This window comes from Ochotona princeps, chromosome 8, assembly GCF_030435755.1.
Source record: "Ochotona princeps isolate mOchPri1 chromosome 8, mOchPri1.hap1, whole genome shotgun sequence".
NCBI lineage: Eukaryota > Metazoa > Chordata > Mammalia > Lagomorpha > Ochotonidae > Ochotona > Ochotona princeps.
In genome coordinates this window covers 43510114-43529968 of record NC_080839.1, presented here as the reverse complement: position 1 = coordinate 43529968, position 19855 = coordinate 43510114, and the positions used below count along the sequence as shown (strand labels likewise).

The 19855-nt window shown below is 40.6% G+C and overlaps 1 protein-coding gene across 1 annotated transcript in view; it reads right to left on the bottom strand.

The window, feature by feature from the left end:
* Positions 1–19855, bottom strand: part of ANTXR1 (ANTXR cell adhesion molecule 1) — a 194909-nt gene that overhangs the window by 138652 nt on the left and 36402 nt on the right. The window contains exons 4-8 of the mRNA XM_058667911.1: positions 11138–11219; positions 9880–9913; positions 8281–8360; positions 5706–5774; positions 4555–4635 (exon numbers count right to left, since the gene is read on the bottom strand). Of these exons, the coding sequence (XP_058523894.1) occupies positions 4555–4635; positions 5706–5774; positions 8281–8360; positions 9880–9913; positions 11138–11219 (346 nt within the window). The remainder of the gene's footprint in view (positions 1–4554; positions 4636–5705; positions 5775–8280; positions 8361–9879; positions 9914–11137; positions 11220–19855) is intronic.

The following is a 19855-nucleotide window of genomic DNA, read 5'->3' as shown; positions in this document are numbered from 1 at the left end:
CCATTTTAAATGGTTTGCACCGTACCAGTTCTCTAAATGCTCGTGTCATCATTTTTACCTTCCTAAGGAAACAGCATCTGGAATCATGGGACTGGAGTCCCACTCTACTTTTCCTCTTTAGAAATGCTTGCTGTTGGGCAGGTTATCTGAGCTTCAGCTGCTTCATCTGTAACATGAGGCTAAGAATATTTAATTCACAGGATTGTTATGATTTTTCAATTGGGATAATATTAAATGGGACAAAGGGAGCCTATCTGGTGCCCTGATAAGTTCACCACAGTGGATTTTCTTCTGTTCCCCCCCCCCCCTCGTTCCTTTTCTTGAGGGGTTAAAGAGGAAAACAAGCGTGAGCACTTGGAAAAGTAGCACATTGTATAAGTCTGACCTTCAATGAGGAGTGGGGAAAAAACCGAAGCAAGGTCTGAGGATATAATGTGCTATCCAACTTGATGGTTACCTCCAAGATAACCAGCTTCCAGCAGTCCTACAATGACTGTCCATTTTCTCAGGCATTCACAGCTAAGTGTCATGAGAAATGTGGCATTCCTGCAGCCAGGATTCAAGTTTCCCATTCCAGAAAGTGGGTATTGAGCCCAGCAGCTAAGATGGCCAATGCCACACTGGCATCTCTGGGCTCTGTCCTTGGGTTCCATTCCTGATTCCAGTTCCCTGCTAATGTGGACCCCTGGCTGGCAGTAGTGATGAACCCAGGAATTGGAAGCTTGCCACCCATGTGGGAAACCTGGATTGCCTTCCTGGTTCCTTCCTGGCCCGGCTTCCAGCCCCTGTGGGCATTTGGGGAGTGAAATAATGGATGGGAACTCTGTGGCTCTCAAATAAATGAGATGAAAAAAAAATCACAGTCCATTACTAACAGCAGGTGAACTTGGGACAATCTACCCAATCTTCCTGTACCTCATTCTCCTCATCTACAATGAAGACAGTAAATCTCTTGTCAGGGATGGTGGTGGTGGTGGTTGAGAAATGGTGAGCCCAGGAGCTGATGGCGAGGAGATGCTCAGCAAGTCTTGGTGGGTTTTCTAGGCATGGGAATTATTATCTTCCTTTTAAAAAATAACATTTCTGACCATTTTAATTGCATATATTTATTTAATTGCTTTTTATATGTTTCTCTCACTAGATTCTAAGCCACATCAGGACAGAGTTTCCACCTGCTTAACTTACAACTGAGTGATCTGAGCCTGCCGTGGAAGGTTTTCAATGAGTATTTGATGGATGAATAAATACCTGCCCTGCCCCTTCATGGAGGTTTTAAAATCAGATAGAGAATCTTCTGAGCCTCCTAGATGCTGCTGTTTCATCTTATTTTGGGTAGGTAACCCCAGACCTACTTTATCCTGAGAAAATAACCAGCCACAAAAACATCATCCACGAGAAAAGCTGGGACTGATATTTCAGATGGGAAAAAAATGAGAGCTTTCATTTCAGTATGTGAAAGGGGAAATGAATCTACTTCTTAAGAAGCTGCCCACTTTGGGCCATAATTATTTCTGTCTGATTTGAGAAAGCAGAGTCCTGCTCTGCTTGTCCTTGTGTCTCTGTCCAAGCAAATCAATTAACAACATGGGTTGCAAATGCTACGAGGGCCAATACCACCAGCCTGATGCTCAGACAAAAGCTTACATGAATGTTATCATTCAGCTAAAAGTTGGGAGTTTCAAGTCTAAAATCAATTTTCTTTCCTTTTTTGGAAGACTGTTTTGCTAAAAATTCCAAAACCTCTTTTGGAGTTATTTCCATCTGGGGAGAGGAGAAGTTTTATAAAGTTGTGTAGATTGGTTAAGGAGACAAGGGTGAAATATTCAGGGACTAAACTGCTTTATGTGGATAAAAAGATCTGAATTATCTGTGAAGGACTAAACTGTTGGATGATGTTAGGCTCACACGCACTGCTAAAGATAAAAATAATTGTCCCTGGTAGGCAGACAGGCATCTGAAACTCGGACTTGGGACATAGCTCCTTATTGAGCTGCAACCTTTGCGTGACTCTACTCTCTTCCCTGAGCACCTGCTCACCCACAATAGAATCTCTTCTGAAATGACATTGGTTACATATTAAAAATGTTTCAGTGACAATACCCATTATTACAGGTTTCAGTCAAAGCCCCTTTGAAATTTATAAATGTTTCAATTTCAATTCAATATCTAGGCTTCTTTCCCATGACTTACACAATTACCCATTATCTTCCACTAGATGATTAGATCTTGCTATTAGTGTCCCCTGAATCTGTTTTACTCTTTAGATTCCAGATGAAGCTGAGGTCACACATCCCTCTGGTGCCACTCCACATCCTTTCCTGTTTTTTCAGTTATCCTGGTCTGCCCCACCTTCTCACAATAGTGCCTGATCAGAATAATGCACCTTGAGCTTCAAAGGATTCAGGATTAGCCTTAAATCCTTGCTTCGGATGTTGTTTGTTTTAAAAATTTTAAAAAGATTTACTTTACTTTTTTGTTTAAAAGACAAATAGGAGAGGGAGAGAGAGAGAGAGAGAGATCTTCCACCCTCTGGTTCACTCTTCAAAATGGCCATAATGGCCTAACCTGAGTTTGAAGCCAGTTTGAAGCCAGGAGCTTCTTCTAGGTCTCCCACCTGGGTGCAGGGATTCAAGGACTTGAGTCATTCCCCACCGTTTCCCAAGTTATAAGCCATTTCCCAAGTTATAAGCATGGAGCTAGATCAGAAGTGGTGCAGCCAGGACTTGAAGTGCTACGCATATGAGATGCCAGTGTCACAGGTGGAAACTTAGCCATATCATGCCACAGTGCTGTAGCCATGCCATGAGTGTTGTTTCATATGTGGTTCTAGTTATCTCTATTACTAGGCATGCCACAGTGGTCCCAGAGATCCCTAACCTGTGAATTCATAGTTGGCTTGGATACCATCCTATCATTCCTCATTTGAATGTGTCTTTATTCTTTGTAAACCAATACATCTTGAGTAAGACAACTGTTACCTGCACGTATTTAAGGTAAGAATGCCTAACCTGAAGTGAAATAGCATTTTGTAATTCCAAAAACTTAAGGTCATGTATATTAGCATTCTAAAAATATACTGGAGACACTTATTTTTAAATGTGTATTTAAAAGACGTTTAAATTCGTTAGAATCATCCTAAATGGCAAGAAGCTCTTGGAAATAGGAACTGGTATTGTAAACATGATTCCCAGGTGACTTTAATGTAGATTCAAGTTGACATTAATGTTCCTCATATGCTGAGGACAGGAAGCAAAAAAACTTGGTGTGTCTGAGCACCTATAATTTTCCTGGTATTTGAGATTTTCATGAACAACCCTTGTAATCCTCCAACAAGTCTATCATGCTAGTCTTCTCATCACTTCCTTTTTACAAAACAGAAAGTATCAGGCATCTAAGTGGTAAGCGCTTGGTTAGCAAACTCTGGGATGAACGGTTCCAAGGTCCCTTACATCCTCCTTTGCTTTCTACTTCACTATAGCTCCTCACAGACCTTGGAAGGAGGAGTATCAGGGAGGCACAGGCATGCTGGAGCATTCCAGGGGTGGTCTGGGGAAGCTGTCAAGTCCCAAGTCACTGACTGGTAATACCAAGAATCCAAGCCCTCTTGAAAGACAGGAATCCTCCAGGCTCTGAATTAACATCCTAGACCCAAAGTCTGGAGTGTGATAAACTTCCGCTAATGACCACATGTTGTCTGCCTGGTCACAAAACCTGAAGGGTGAAACTGTAGCCCCTCTGGCATCATTACTGGTGCAGTGAGCACAATGGGCTGCCAGCTGAGGCTTGAAAGACCAGCAGGATCCAATATTCTAGCTGGGCCAGGTGTCGGGCCAGGTGTCTGGCCAGCATATGAAAGATGGAGCAGAGAGGCCCTGGGAATCAGGTTCCTGGTCACCATCTGGGAGAAAAACTCTAGAAAATCATCTGTGTGCATGAAAAGAAGCAGGGCACAGAGCAAATCTTATAGAACTCTGAGGCTCTTGTGTTTGAGATTAGAGGTCGAAGGTAGGGGCCCTATTCTTGCTGATAGCCAGAATCACCTGGGGAGATTGAAAATGTTTCTGAAGCCCAAACAGCACCCAGAGCAGAGGCTGGGGATCAGACTTTTCCTAAACTTTCCAGGAAATTTCAGTGAGCAGCTGGGTCTAATGTGTCTCCAGCTGCCAAGCAATTGAGGTCCAGTTGCAAATGTTCTGCAGGTAGTTTGCCTTCAGTCACATCTGCAGAGCTGAGTTCAGCTAAGTGTACACTATCCCACAGTTGGTGTTGTATGAGAACCAAGACGCTGCCTGAAGTTTGGTTCACAGCCCAGGCAGGGTCCCTTTCAATTTTCAACTTTTCCATTGTAAGGTAGAATTGGTCCAGCAGAATGAAAAAAAAATGCATGAGAGGCAGAGGAGGTAGATGTGGACGTGGCAGACATAAAGATATATGCAGCAATGTTCTATCAAGCAGAACAACACCACCTCAGGGAGCAGGAATATGAGTGTTTCCAGTAATCTGGGGGCAGAAAGCACCTGGGCAGGCAGCCTCGAAGTGAGGGACTCTACTCACCGAATGGATGATGCCTTGCAGAGCCTGGAAACCATCATTCACAGGAAACACGTGATCCTTGCTGTCTGCGATGCGAGCCAGCTGAGGACACAGTAAAGACAATTGCACATGGAGAGGTGTCAGGCTTGGTCACGGAGAATTTAGGAGAACCCCAGGGTTTGTGGGACCTCCACCTAACTTTCAGAAGTCAGAAGAACTGGGCTCAGGGCTCTCACCAAAGAGCCTTCTTCAGTCATGATGAGCTTACCAGGGGCCTCTCTGGAGCAGGCCCAGGGTTGGCGCTGGCACTCGGATTTGTTTTAGTACTTTTTTCCCCCTGGACCAGAGGTAAGATTGCTCAGCTTAGTGAGCATTTGGCTTGAGTAGTTGTATTTATGGATCTGGGAACAAGCCATTGGCTCAGTTTTCTCCCACTCACCCAAATTCCTACTGGCAACTTTATTTAAATCAAACAGACCCAAGTCTTCTTTCTAAGCAACATGAAAAATAAACTCAGGCTTTTGTGTTGGGCAGGGCCAAAGAATTGGGACCCTCACCATTCACCCAAGCTGCCGATTAAGGTATAGGACCCTGCTGTTGGTTTGACCAGAGGAAATGAGAAGCTAATCTGGGAGCTTTTCTATTCCCAATGCTCTCTGCAGTTCTGGAATGGCCACAGTCAGATTCAACACTTGCAAAAATGGTTTTTAAGAATACCTTTAATTGTTTTTATGGATTGCAAAAGTAACACATATTCACTATGAAAATTTAGAAACAAGAAGAATTAAAATAAAAAGAAAACCAAGTCTTCATACTTCATACTATCTTTATGAACAAGTTGAAAGTCTTTCATACTTTTTCAGTGCAAATATGTGCATATTTATGCTACATTGAGCACACACTATTTTCACTGCTTTGTAATGTCAACCAGTGAAGTTGAATCAAGGAAGTGGCTGCCTGGAGTGTCTGAATTAAAGACCCCACGTGCATCAGCAACTTATTTCACGTTCGTACCGCATCCAGTACTTCCTTTCTGCTTAGTGTTTCTGGAAGAGTAATCCATCTCAAGAATGTTTTTCCTATGAATGAGCCCTTGCTATTAAATGCACATGCTCTCAGCATCACTCACAAGCTCAGTGTGTCCCCCAACCTGAGGAACTCCATGGTCATACCTGTGTTTCATTGAAATCTTTTACACCAACACAGTAAACGATTGCACCAAGATCTCGGGATCTGTTAGCCTGGCAAGGGAAGAAAGGGCGTCAGAGGCAGAAGCAACAGCAGACCATTCCTCTTGAATATGCTGGGCTAATTCAATGATCTGGTATTTACTGAGCACCTACTCTATGCTAGGTGTCATACTGGGAAAGGTAATCTGTCCTCAAAGAGCTCGCGTTTCCATGAATACCACATTTGAACATAATGGCTTGGAGGGAGGGTTTAGTCCACTGAGAAGCGTTTAAAAGATCCATCCAAGTAGACTCCTGGCTAAGGACTTTGAAAGTGGAAGGAGAGGACAGGGAAACTGCAGGCTAAATCATAAAAAATATTCTGGGAAGTGAGCATCTTTTTGAGTAATCAGATAGATTTTTTACATTCTTGCAGAATGTCACTGAGAGCAAAGCTACACAAAAGAATGCAGTACTGGGAATCTGATATGCCTGAGTCTGATGCCTGGCATTGCTCTGTAAAGTGTTTTGGGGATTAAGTGAGATGCACTCTTTGTGAATAAATTAGTCTAATGATAGGCAATTGTGGTCCATATAGGAGTAGATGAACTCATAACTTTCTCTATAATTAATCATTGAGAGTGACAAAATGAATGACATCTAGATGTTGCCTTAACTCTAGCATTAGATTTATTAAAGACTCTGACATCTAATTTTCAGGTCCTCCTGTGTGTGAAAATAGAAAATAAATATTGGAAATTCTTGGCACATTTATTGGGTGTTCAATTGATAGTAACCATACAGCAAATGCACAATGAATAACACGTTCACTTGAATTGTTTTTCTCCTCTCTCAGAACTCAAATCCACCTATGATAACTAAATACTGAATTATAGAAAAGACAGAAACTTAATACCTTTTTTCAATCATATGTTAGGATACTGCTGCTCCTTGTAGGATAAAACAGACTCAGTTTAACCCTAACATTATCTATAACAATTCTGTGACTTTCCTCATTTAGTTAGATTTTGCACAAAATTATCAAGAATGGAAAGGTCCAATTTCTCTATATCTTGAGCTTAATTTTTCTTTTTCAGAAAGCTTCCTTCTGTTGGTATTGGCATTCTGGATAGTGTTCCCAGTTTATATGTGCCATAGCTAAAATTCCTTTATACTAACCGCTATTTTAAGCCTCTGACATCCAGCATTGATTTTATTTCCAGTTTTTTCCTTATTAGGGTTTTTATTCTATTTGACCATTATTTCACACCCAAAGAGGCCATTTTGCACTCCCATCACATAGTTTTAAGGTTACATTGTAGAAATGTATTCTTTCCAGATACTTGCCTTGGCAGTCTATGTGATATTAACTGGTGTGTTTCCCCAGGGTACTGGTAGGGGAAGAAGGAATTAATTTTCTTAAAACCTTTGCTCAAAGAGCTCTTCACAACAAGACCCAGGAGGGCAGCCACTGTGTCAAACTCACCAGTGTCTCCTGTGATTACCAAAGTGACCAACATGGGGGTCAGCATGATGGCTCAATGGACTAATCCTCCACCTGTAAACACCAACATCCCATGTGGGCACAAGCCCATGTCCCAGATGCTCAGATGATCCAGCTCCCTGCTTATGGCATGGGAAAGCAGCATAAAATGGCCTAACATCTTGAGATCTCACACCCTGTGGGAGACCTGGAAGAAGTTCCTGGCTTCAAACTGGCTCAGCTCTGGCTATTGCAGCTATTTAGGGAGTGAACCAGCAGACTGAAGATCTTTCCCCTGCTGTCACTCTTTGTCTAAGTTAATATGCCTTTCCAATCATAATAAATAAATTTTTGTTTTAAGTTCCCGGCATGTGCCAGCCTGTCAATTAACATTGACTAAACAAATACACACTTTATACTTGCTAAGGGGGCTGAATGGACATTAAATAGCAGTTATAAACTTGAGGTGAGTGTACTGCTGTGATCAACTCTGTCAGCATGCAGCCTCTCTTGCCCTCACTGGCTACTCTTCTCCTTGCTATAGTCTCTCTACCAGGGACTGAATGAGTCTTTGTCACCAGTAAAGTGTCAATAGGCTTCCTTCCATGTTATCCTTTCCTTTTCTACTTTCTAGTTCTTGAGAATTTTTTTATACAAACCAAAAGTTTCATTTAGAAAATTATTTCACTTGCTTTGAGAAGTAATTTTTGAAGACATAACAAAAAGGAGGAAGAAATATGGAAGGAGAGAGCAGTTGCTGTTAGTTTTACCACCAATTATCGTCTAGCTTTGATTCTTACAGTGGGAATACAGTGAAAAAGCTTTTTGACAAGACTGGCCTTTACATATTTCAATTAAGAACTGGAAATTCACCCTTTAAAAGTGAATTATTACTGCTGTTATTTTTACATATGCACACAACTTCATTCAGGGGTTTTGCCAAGATCATCCATCATTTTGCCTGAGTCGAGTGCACAGCCCGTTTCAGAAAAGAGAAGTCCTGTAAATCTGACTTTTCAATAAAAATAAAAGAAGAAGAAAAGAGAAGTCATATTTTCTGGTCTTTGTTTACACACAGGCCAAATCAGCCCTTACCTCCCTCTCTGAATAGAAAAAGAGATCTTCATGGAGTTCTCCATCAGTCAAAGCGATGATGACGCTGGCTGTTCTGTACCCTGTTTAAGACAACACAGACTACCTTAGTTCATCCTGTCCCACCAGGGGAGAGCCTCTCAGCCCCAGGGTTAGATCTCTTAGAAGCTTTAACCAGCCAAATTCAATCCGAGTTACCTGCTCACATTTGGGACTGGAAACAACACTGGCAAGCACAAGACTGCTTTGATGGGGAACTGAGGAATTCAATTTTGCTCTGGGTTCCTCAGTCTCATCTTTTTTTTTTTTTTAAGATTTATTCATTTTATTACAGCCAGATATACACAGAGGAGGAGAGACAGAGAGGAAGATCTTCTGTCCGATGATTCACTCCCCAAGTGAGCCGCAATGGGCCGATGCGCACCGATCCAAAGCCGGGAACCAGGAACCTCTTCCAGGTCTCCCACGCGGGTGCAGTGTCCCAATGCATTGGGCCGTCCTCAACTGCTTTCCCAGGCCACAAGCAGAGAGCTGGACGGGAAGTGGAGCTGCCGGGATTAGAACCGGCGCCCATATGGGATCCCAGGGCTTTCAAAGCGAGGACTTTAGCCGCCAGGCCACGCCGCCGGGCCCATTCTCAGTCTCATCTTACACACCAGCCACACTTGGCAAAATGGTCATTGGCCCAACAGATTCAAGTGTGACTATTTTCCCTTTGAAACCCATGTGACTGCTGTTCAGACTGTCAGCTGGGCTGTTTGGTGGTCCTTGCCGTACACACAATCCCTATAGACAGTTTGGCAAAGGTCATCATGATTTACAAGCAGGCTGAATGCACTACAGCAGGTGACAAAACCTACAAGAATTCTTGTAGTGACTTGTAGACATGCAGTTGCAATGCTCATAATTGATTTCTATTAGTAGCTTTTGGTATGGATTCTAAGTCTGTTCTATTTGTGGCTGTTTAGAGTGAAACAGGAAGTGGACACCTTCACAGGCATGAGAGGAAATCACCATCATATTACTGAGTCTGTTTTAAGACATCTGCCTGAGATTTATAAAATGCTATGAAAGATATGGTAGTAATAATAGCTAAATAATAATAATTATTATCTCTACGTGTTAGCCACCTCTAACTACATTTTAATATGTTGTTTTCATTAAATGAAAGAAAGGTTAAACCAAATTGGCATGTTGATCTTATTATCATGCCCAATCACAGTAATGAAAAGGCTTGGAGCTCAGAGGAACTTCAGAAAATTAAAACTGACATAAAAATCCAAGGGTTTACTAAACTCATCCAAGTATGCACTAATTTAATAAATTCAGCCTGTGAAACTTCATGGTGATTACAGACTGTGGCCATAATGGGGAGCTAAATTACTTTTATATAACGTTTCTTGGCACAGATATGCCAATGAAATCTGACTTAGTATATGCCACCTTTCCATGCATTCTTTCTTCATGATGACATGTGTGTACAATCGTTATAGACAATATCACAAATGTCTTTGGAACATGAAATTACTAAGATTTTTTTTGAAAAGTAAACACAGAGGAAAGTTAGATAATTTATAATCGTAATTTTTACAAGAGTTTTACCTTGACTGTTTTCATAATAAATCTGCTCACTGGCCTGAAAAACACAAGAAGACATCAGAAATATAAATACTTGCAGACACTTGTTGTAAAAAACAAACCCAGGATTTCATTTTTTATGGCTGAGTAGCACTCCATAGTGTATATATCTATATAGTGGAAACCATTATGTTTAGTGAAATAAGCCAGTCCCAAAAGACAAATACGTGCTTTCTCTGCTCTGTGCTAATACCCAGAGTACAAAAAATGTAATTTGTATGAGTGAAATTGACATTTGAGATCAGATTATTGTTTATAGTGTTTGTCTACTCTCTTCAGGAACAATGTTTATTTTTCTACTTGCTCTTCATTGAGTTCTTCACCTAACGAAGTATTAAGAATGTGCCTGTGAAAATCTGCAATTGTAAAAACTTTAAAAAAGAAGATGAAATAAGGGATGAGGAGAGGGGGTGGGAAACATGGGCAGGAGGGAGGATAAAGTGGGAAGTATCACTAAACTCCTAAAGCTGTGTGGTGAAGTGCATGAGGTTGTTCACCTGACATAAATAAAATAATTTTAAAATTTTTAAAAAGAATCTTCATGTCAAAAAGGAAAAAAAGAACAGAAGGAAGGAAGGAAGGAAGGAAAGGAAGGAAGGAAGGAAGGAAGGAAGGAAGGAAGGAAGGAAGGAAGGAAGGAAAGGAAGGAAGGAAGGAAGGAAGGGAGGAAGGAAGGGAGGAAGGAAGGAAGGGAGATATTTACAGCTTGCCTGTGCAAACACATTGGCACTGGGCTCTGGTGTTGGATATGCAGCCAGGGTTCAGGATGGATGCTCTGTATAATTCACCCAGGCTTCCGTCAGACCTTGATGGATGGTTTCCATGTAAAGTTACTCTCTCATTTAAGACTGGAGTCATGAACATGGATTACTGGTGCACTTAAAATTGTCCAGCTCTTGTTTCTGTTAAAGCTGAGGTCACGGAAATGGTCTCAACCATGTCCATTTAGGATGGAGAAGCCTTGCACAGAGCAGGATTCATGAATGACAGCCAATCATCAGCCAAAAACCCTCCATCAGTGCCATAGAAAGAGGGAGATGAGTTATTTTTTTCTAGTTCTTTTGGACACAGTTATTTGTGCACATGGTTTGGGGTGAATGCTTCCTTGCCACTGGGTCTTACCCAGTTCCCTAAGTTCAAATATTTTATCTTTTTAAACATCATGTGCTGATATTTCCATATCACACTTTACATTTAGATTTGAAAACTGTTTTCACATTACCCTTTCAAATCCTTCATGCATGTAAGTGTCTCCTCCTGGCAGAACTTTCTGGAGTTCTTCTAGGCCTTGACGGATCTGCTCCCTGAAATCCAAAGACACTCCGTTAGTTTTATTAGAGCATTGCTTTTACTTTGCTGTTGATAGCTAAGTGTACTGATATTATTATTACTATTATTATTATTATTATTATTATATCTGGATACTTTGTATTGCCCCAATAGTCCCCTAGAACTCATGAGAGGGGAAGTCATGGATCAAGAGCCAGGACCCAATTACAGGAATCTCCATCTACTGGCACAAGCCCTCCTTTCTCTTATAAGAAGCAAAGTTTTCATTCCCAGTGGGAGAAAAGTCTTAACAGCGTAAGTTCTCTGGAGGAGATACACAGTAACTTAGCCAAAGCAGCAACAGCTCTGGTGAGTGGGAAAGAAGCCAGTACCAAAGACCCAGGGAAAGGCCACCGCAGGCAGGCGGGAGAGGGAGACACAGTGTGAACTCTGCCACCTATACAGGGATGCCAAAGAATACAGTACAGTTGCCTGTCAAAACAAAGCCCAAAGCATCTCTGCTTTCCAGGACAACCAAGAGTGTTTTCCATGTGCTGGTGTCTGGGCATTTTGACTCTGGCTGTTAAAGGCAACAGTGAGGACAGGAAGAGGAAGTGGGACATGGCACTGAACAAGTGATTATCTAGGGTAAATATGAACGGTTTGGAGGCTAAATCCAATCTCTGTGGACCATTCTGAGATGTGAAATGTCCATAAATGGCTCTATATCACGTTAGAAAGGCAAAGAAAGAAATGTAATTTCCAACAACAACAACAAAGAGATAAAATCCATAAACTACAAGCCTATGAAAAGGTTTAAAATTGTCTTCCCTCTACTGGGGTCTCCTCAGGGACAGGGGGTGATGTGCTTTTCTAGCTAGGAAGGGAAGCTTCTGATGAGTAGAGAAAGAACTCAACATTCATTGGTTATCTGCTCCATACAGGGCATTGCACAAAGATTTCTGATTCCATCTTCACACCAACACTTAATGTGGCTATGATTATCCCAGCTGAGAAAATGGGCTCCAGAAAGCAGGACAGCAGAGACCTGAAGTCAAATCTGTTTGGCTCTGTAAAGATCTTCCACTTTGCCCCACAGCCTCCCTCCCAGCACACAGCAGGACTGGGAAGGCTTTCAATAGCACCTGCCAGGTGATTTCCAACACCAGCCAGGTGCTTGGGGTGGACTAGGTTCTGTTTTCTGCACAGAACGGAAGGAATGCCTTAGGATGGCATCTTATGTAAACACTATTGCCAGCTCCTACCTACAGAGAAAGCAATGGTCTCAGAGAAGTTGAGGAAATTGCCCAAGGCTCCTCCACTACTCAGAGGCAGAGCTGGGCTGTAATCCCAGAGGCCCTGCTCTCAATCCATATAGCACACTCTTGCTTTCTTGTGAATGAAACAATGAAAGAAACAATACAATTTACCCTGGCAGTTGCTTGGGGGAGGAATTCTCATGAAAAGCATTAACCTTTTGTTAAAATGAATGTGATCGGGTGGCCTTGGGTGGGAGACTTTCAAAGATAAACTGCAGAGGACTTGGCTTCTCACACGACTGGGTCATTAAGATTCTGGGCAATGTACTACTGTCTGATCATCTCAGTGTCCAGATGTCAGCATATGTGTCCAGCCAGCCAAGTCAGACACTGGAAGCCCTCCTGGGCCCTCTCTCTATCCTGACTGCCCTCTCCCCTTCCACTCCCCGCTCTATCTGCAAATTCTAATGGTTCTATTCCAAATGTCTCTCGAAGTAGACTATTTTGCTGACTCTTCTGCCAACTCCAGGATCTGGGCCAGCACCAGATCTTGCTTAGACCACTGGGACAGTCATTGACAGCCCTTTGACTGTTCTGTCTCCCCCTTGAGTTTGCTACGCACATGGCTACCATGTTGTTCTGTACAGATGGAATCATGCTATTATTCCTTTGGCTCAATACCCTTCCATTGCTGCCTGTTGTACTTGGACTAACACTCAAAACCCTTGCCATGGCTCTGCAGTGCCTACATGCGGTGCACCGTATGTACTTCTGTGCAGCCCCATCTCTTGTGTCTTCGCACTGCCTTCCCGCACTGCCCATCCCTCCTTCACCTTAACTACTCTGGTCTTCCCAAGCTCCTTTCTCCAGCAAACCCTTCATAGAGGCAGTCCCTAGTGCTTGAGGGCACTATTTGACTGCCTCCTCACAAGCCAATTCTAATACAGCCCCAGTCTCAACTAAAATTCAAATTGTTCCAAGTAGCCTGATTGGACTTCCCCAATCCAATTTGCTTCCCTTCATCAGACTTCTCAGGGCAACTTATGGCTGTTGCTTCACAACATTCAGATCATTTGTAAAAGAAACATTGGACCATGTCATTCTTTGTTTAGTTGTTGCTTTTTGCTTTAGACTTTAAGCTGCATGAGAGCTGGGCTGTGTCTGGGTCCACAATCTATCTCCTGTGTATGCAACAGTACATGAACACAACAGACATTCTTCTGTGGGGAAGAGACTGATTTCTACTAATTAGGTGGGAGTATATTGGGTATTGAAAGACAGGATCTTGTTCATTGGTCATGGACAACACTGAAACTGGAATATGGTACTAAGATTGAAACTCCAAAAAAGGAAAAAGAAACAACCCAACACCATAGCGGGGGTGTAGAAAAACTTCCCTGGCTTCACCGAATTTTTTCCTGCCAAATAGAGTCTGGGAACTGGGGTATTTTTTCTAAGCCCATTTCCTTTTTCTTTACAAGTATTTTCTTGAGTTGTCTATGTTTTTGGAATCAAAGCAAGCAAGGGCTATTTGGAAACTGTCCAATTCTTGGTTCTTTGTGTCTGGCAAGGTACAAACCAGAAATTAGCAAACAGTGATCACAATCTCCCTGATATACCTCTACCTCTTAAAAGATTAAGTGGCTTGTGCTCCCGGCTCCCTACACCCACAGCATCTAGACAAACAAAACAGTTTCATGGGAATTGTGGATCCCTTTTAATTCTGGGACAATAGAACTATTAATAATGGTATAGTCTCTATGCTGTCTTAGAAATGGAAGAAAATTGGAAGAAAGACTTTCCAGAAGATGATAAGAACCTCACTGAAGGCTCAATTATTAACAAATGAAATATTATCTTCCTGGGAAATGCAAGAGGCTGAGAATCTTAGGAAGAGAGGCTGCTATTAAACAACTCCTATTTTCCTTGGTGGTTTCACATTTCTGCCAGTGCTTCTGTTTAGAAGTGAAGGGTTTTCCAGTCACATTTTCATGTTCCTTTTGCAATTCCCATAACCACTTAATAATAGGACACAGAATACATGATTATTGAATGACTGATTCCTGTTTAGGTGCATTCATCCATCATTCATTCACAGCCACTACTATTTATTGGTTATACTCCATGCAGCCTACTATGTTGGATGGCAGGGGTAGTGGACTGGGAGAATTAGTCTCAGTATTCTCTGGATTTTCTGCTGTTCTGGGAATTTTCCTACACTTCATGAAGACTATTTTCTGGGGTTCTGGTTGTATTGTGACATTCTGTTCATGTTTATGGATGAAACATGAAAGGATGAGCGTAGAGGCACATCACGAAGCATTTCCACAAGCTTTCATCCCATGCATCATACTGACGTTCTCACTGCAAAATTCCCCTTGGGGTTATGCAATGTCTGCCATATTTTCACTTTGTAAAAAACAATTTCTACCACCACCCAAAAATAGCTCAACATCATCTCTGCACTGCTGACTTCCTTGGTTCCTTGGAAAATAGCTTCTGTGGAATTGGACTATTCTCAAATGCCTTGCAGTTGTTGGCTTTGGAGTCTCAACTTATACAGTAAACACACATCACTGTTAATTGCCACTAATGCTTCTCTCACAGCATTTCCAGATGGCTTTCTGGCTCCAGTTGTGGATCACAAAAAACAATGTAGTGGCCCGAACAGAATGCAGATTATTTAATTATTGTTCCTTTCCTGCTAGTTTTGGAGTCAAGAAGTTCGGTAAATCAACTACAGTCAATTGTACATATTATGTATACATCATAACCTCTTGGTGACTTTTGCTAAAGCATAGGCCAACATGATGAATAGTATTAAGATTTTTAACCCAAAGTTTGTTTTTCTGCTTATTTTTTTTAGTAAGGTATAATTTATATACAGTATCTATATGCACAAATATTTGCTTACTCCTTTATTGTTGTGGAGTTTATGTCTGTAAAATTATTATAAGATTCTTTTGTTATCTTTTGACATCTTTAGAATTTATATTAATTTCCCTTCTTTCATTCCTTTGTAGGTTGCATCTTCTAATCAACCTTGGCAGGAGCTCATTAACTTGTTCTTTTAAAATAATTAAAAGCTTTGTGATTTTCTACATTGCTTATCTATTTTCAGTTTTATTGATTCACTAATTACTCCTCACTACCTACTTTGAATTTAATGATATTTTTCTTTTTAGCTCCACAAAATACAGAAGTTAATAATTCGTTTTAGTTATTCTAAATCTGTCTTCTTTTCTAAGAAAAAAACATCATAAAGCTATACATTTTCCCCTAAGTACTACTTTAGCAGCATCCCACAAATGTTGTCAGATTGAATTTTAAATATCATTCAGCTCTAAACACTTTTTAATTTCTTATGTTATTTATTTCCGTTGACTTATGGATTTTTTTGATTATTTATCATTTTAAAAATATTACTTTATTTATTTAAAAACAGACATGATGAGAGAAGGAGAGAGATTTTCCATCTGCTGGTTCACTTCTAAATGACCCCAACATCCAGATCTGAACCAGGTTGAAACCAGGAACAGGTATTCTATCTTCCATAAAGTTAGAGCCCAAGTGCTTGAGCCATCTTCTCCTGCCTTCTTAGGTGCATTAGCAGGGACCTATCTCAGAAGAAGAATAGCCAGAACTCAAACCAGAACTCAGATATGGGTTGCAAGCTTTACAGGAGGTGGCTTAACCTACTTGGCCATAACACTGGCCCTTGTGAAGTACCATGAAGCCCATTTTGTCCTATATTACTAATGGCCACTCCTATATTATTTTCACTGTATATTTTTCCATTCTCTTACTTTTGGTCTGTCACTATATATGTGTTTGAAGTATGTTACTTTTTAAGCCATATAAACTTGTGATTGTGCATGGCAGATTGTTATACTAAAACCCCAGAGATCAAACTTCCTAGTATTTTTGCTCCAGTGTAATCTCCTTCCACAATGACTCTATGTTTTCTAAGTAACTTGGCTTTAGCCTGTGAGACATCAGTGCACATGACAAAAGCCCAGGATCCATCAGCCCTTGGATGCTGGGGTTTCCCTTCTTGGAATATTGCAGCTATCATGAGAGAACATGGCCTACTCCCTGAGAGTGAAGGATCACATTGAGAGAAAAATCTTCAGCTGTTTTATTTGTGTTGTCTTTCCCAGCTGATTCTATAGACAGATGCTACTGTACAAATAAATCCAGATGAAACCGGAATAAAACACCTTAACTTCTTTTTTTTTTTTTTTAACACCTTAACTTCTAACTACAAGCTGTCAGTATTTTTTTTTAATGCATCCATAGGTCAATTACACAATGGATCTTATTTGTTTATCCAGTGTGACATTTTCTACATTTTAATTGGAATGCTTCGTATTGCTTATACTTCACACAGTATTGACATGGCTAAATTTAAGTCCACTTTCTTGTTGTCTTCCTACTTCCTGTCTCTTATGTTCTTTGTTTCTTCTGTCCTACATTCTTTTACATTGATCAAGTGCGTGCTTTTTCATTTTTTTTTGTTATTTCATTTAATGCCATTGACTTTTTTAAAGTAAAGCTATACATGTCTTCTTTCTTTAGTATTACTCAGCGGATTAAGATGTGCACCCCTATTTTATCATTATCGATCCTTTAATGTACCACTGTGTTGTAATCGAAGAACCTTTCAAGATTATATGTGGATATGACTCCCTTTCATGTCTTGTGCTACTATTGCCATACTTTTTAAAAAAGATTTATTCTATTTTATTGGAAAGGCAGATTTACAGAGAGAAGGAAAGAAAGCCAGGCAAAGATCCTCCATCTGTTGGTTCACTGCCTAAACGACTGCAACGGCCAGAGCTGAGCTCATCTGAAGCCAGGAGCCAGGGAATCCTGCGAGGGTACAGGATCCAAAGGAGTTGGGCCGTTCTTCACTGCCCTCCCAGCCACTAGCAGGGAGCTGGACCGGAAGTGGAGGAGCCGGGACATGAATTGGTGCCCATATGGAAATGCTGGACCTTGCAGGTAGAGAATTAGCAGTTGAGCCATTGTGTCAATCCCAATCGTCATGCATTTTATATCATATTTGTAATAAACTCCAAAATATGACAGTTTCCTCCTTAGCCATATATGTTCCAAGATTCTCGATGGATGCCTGAAACTGAGCCCTGAAAATATTCTTTTCTCCCACACACATTTTTTTGACACAAACCATCATTTTGATATTTTTTTAATACAAATCTTTTCCTGTATCTGTATAACCATTTGTCACTTGTGGCAATAGATTGTTGTCACTCATTTGGGGTGGATCTTTGATGAGGTCTTTGTCTAATGCACCATTTGCCATTGGTCAGAACATGTTTTCTCTTCATGTCTTCCTACCACAAATGTAATGCCTTTTGTATCTCAACTAAATACTCAGAGACACTGTGGCTATAGCTTTTGTTGTTTGAAGTGCAGTGGCATAACAAGCACAAATTTCTGTTCCTTTCATTTAATTCAAGAGATCCAAGACTCATTGTCATAGATACTTCATTTTATCATAATAATTTCAGCATATGACACTTTTTTATTGGTCAACAACTTTGACCTTTTCACTTACAGGAAGCACTTTATGGCTTTTCTTTGGCATATCCCAGTTGCCAACATTGCTACTCATGTACTTTGGGGCTATTAGTAAATAAAGTAGGGGTTGCTTGAGCACATCCTGGGTGAGACGAAGCTGGATGACAGATTTCATCGAGCAATTCAGAACAGCTCTCAATTTTAGATATATGAATTGCTTACTTCTGGAATTTTAATACCTTTGAGACATGGTAGAGCAAAGAAAACTGAAACTTTAAGTCAAACTACAGATGAAAGGAACTACTGTGTGGTGCTCTTACTTCTGGCTTAAACAATTAACTGTCTTTTTATGAACAAATAAAACGAAAGTAGCTTTGTATTATCAATTAAACACATACTGCTTTTGGTACTTTTTCTTCTCTTCTTCTTTAAGACCTGCTTTACATCTGAGGTCATTTTCCTTCAGTCTGAAGAATTCTTCAAACATTTATTTTTTTGTAGGCAGATTAGCTAATAATTAGCTTTTCAGACTTTTTAAAAAATCCCTTAAAATGTCTCAATATTGCCTTCAGGTTAGGTATATTTCAAGTGGATAAGGGATTCTAAGTAGACTTTCTTCTTTCTTTTCTCTCCTTAAAGGTATCATTCCATTGTGTTCAGGATTGTATCTGTTTTGTGCTGATGAAAAGTTGTTATTTTCTCTGCAATATGTCTTTTCCCTCTTCCCTGTGGCTGCTTATAAGATTTTTCAGAAATTTGATTATGATATACGTAAGTGATGGTTGCTTTGTCCTTGTCCTGTTTGGGGTTCCTTGAGATTCTTGGATCTCTGTGTGTATTACATGTTGGAGATTCCAATTAGATGTACACTGTACCACTTGATATTATCCTACAAATCCCAAGACCTGGCCAATTCTTTCCTTATATCTGCTAAACTTTTCTTTGTCTGAATACTTTTTATTCATCTGTTTTTATTCATCTGCAGTGTATAATGTGATTTTAATTAAATTCATACAGAGAATTTTTTATTTTAGATTTTCTATTTTTTTCAGGTTTATGGATTACACATGGCTCTGAGTTTTTTGTTGATATCTCAGGATACTCACTTGTTTCTCAGTTATTTAACATGTTTATAATGGTTGCTTTAAGCTCCTTGTTTGCTCATTCCAATAGTGATCTGCTGTTTGTTTCATCCAGTGCACTTCACCATGGATCATTTCTTTATTAAGGATTGAATTTCCCATGTCTCAGAATCCTTTAATCTGTACAGCGGATACTGTTTATAACAAAAGCAGAGGCTATGATGGTAAAGTATGGATTTATTTGGTTTACTTGCTGCGGAACTGAAGCCTTTCATTCTGTGGGCAGGAGTGAGGGGCTGATCATTTAGATTTCCTCCTTGAGTGAGGTTAAGCTTGGGCTGGGCTGCAGCTTTAATCAGAGTCTTCCTTGTGATTAGCTCAATGCCTGGCTTCCAGCCCTTCCCTGACTTTGTGATCTTTTCAGCATGACTTGGAAGGGCATTAAGTGCAGGTTCAGGTGGTTTGACATCTCTATCCAAGTCTGGCAGGACTCCAGAATCCAAGCACCATGAAAATCTTCCCAGCAACGTAATTTTGCTCTACTTTTCAGCAACTATTTCACTGTGGCTTTTATAGAAAACACAGAGATGCAGCTGAGGGAGAAGTGTTAGGCTGAGTGATTTGTTTTCATTTCACATTTGAATCCGTCCTTCCAGTACATGCAGTAGGTCTTCAACCTTGCAAAGACTGGTCATGGAAGACAGACTCTTCCATGTGGCCAGAGCAAAACCAAGCGTCCACCCTCAGATCTCTGCTTAGCTGCAAAGCCTTGTTTGTCTCTAACTG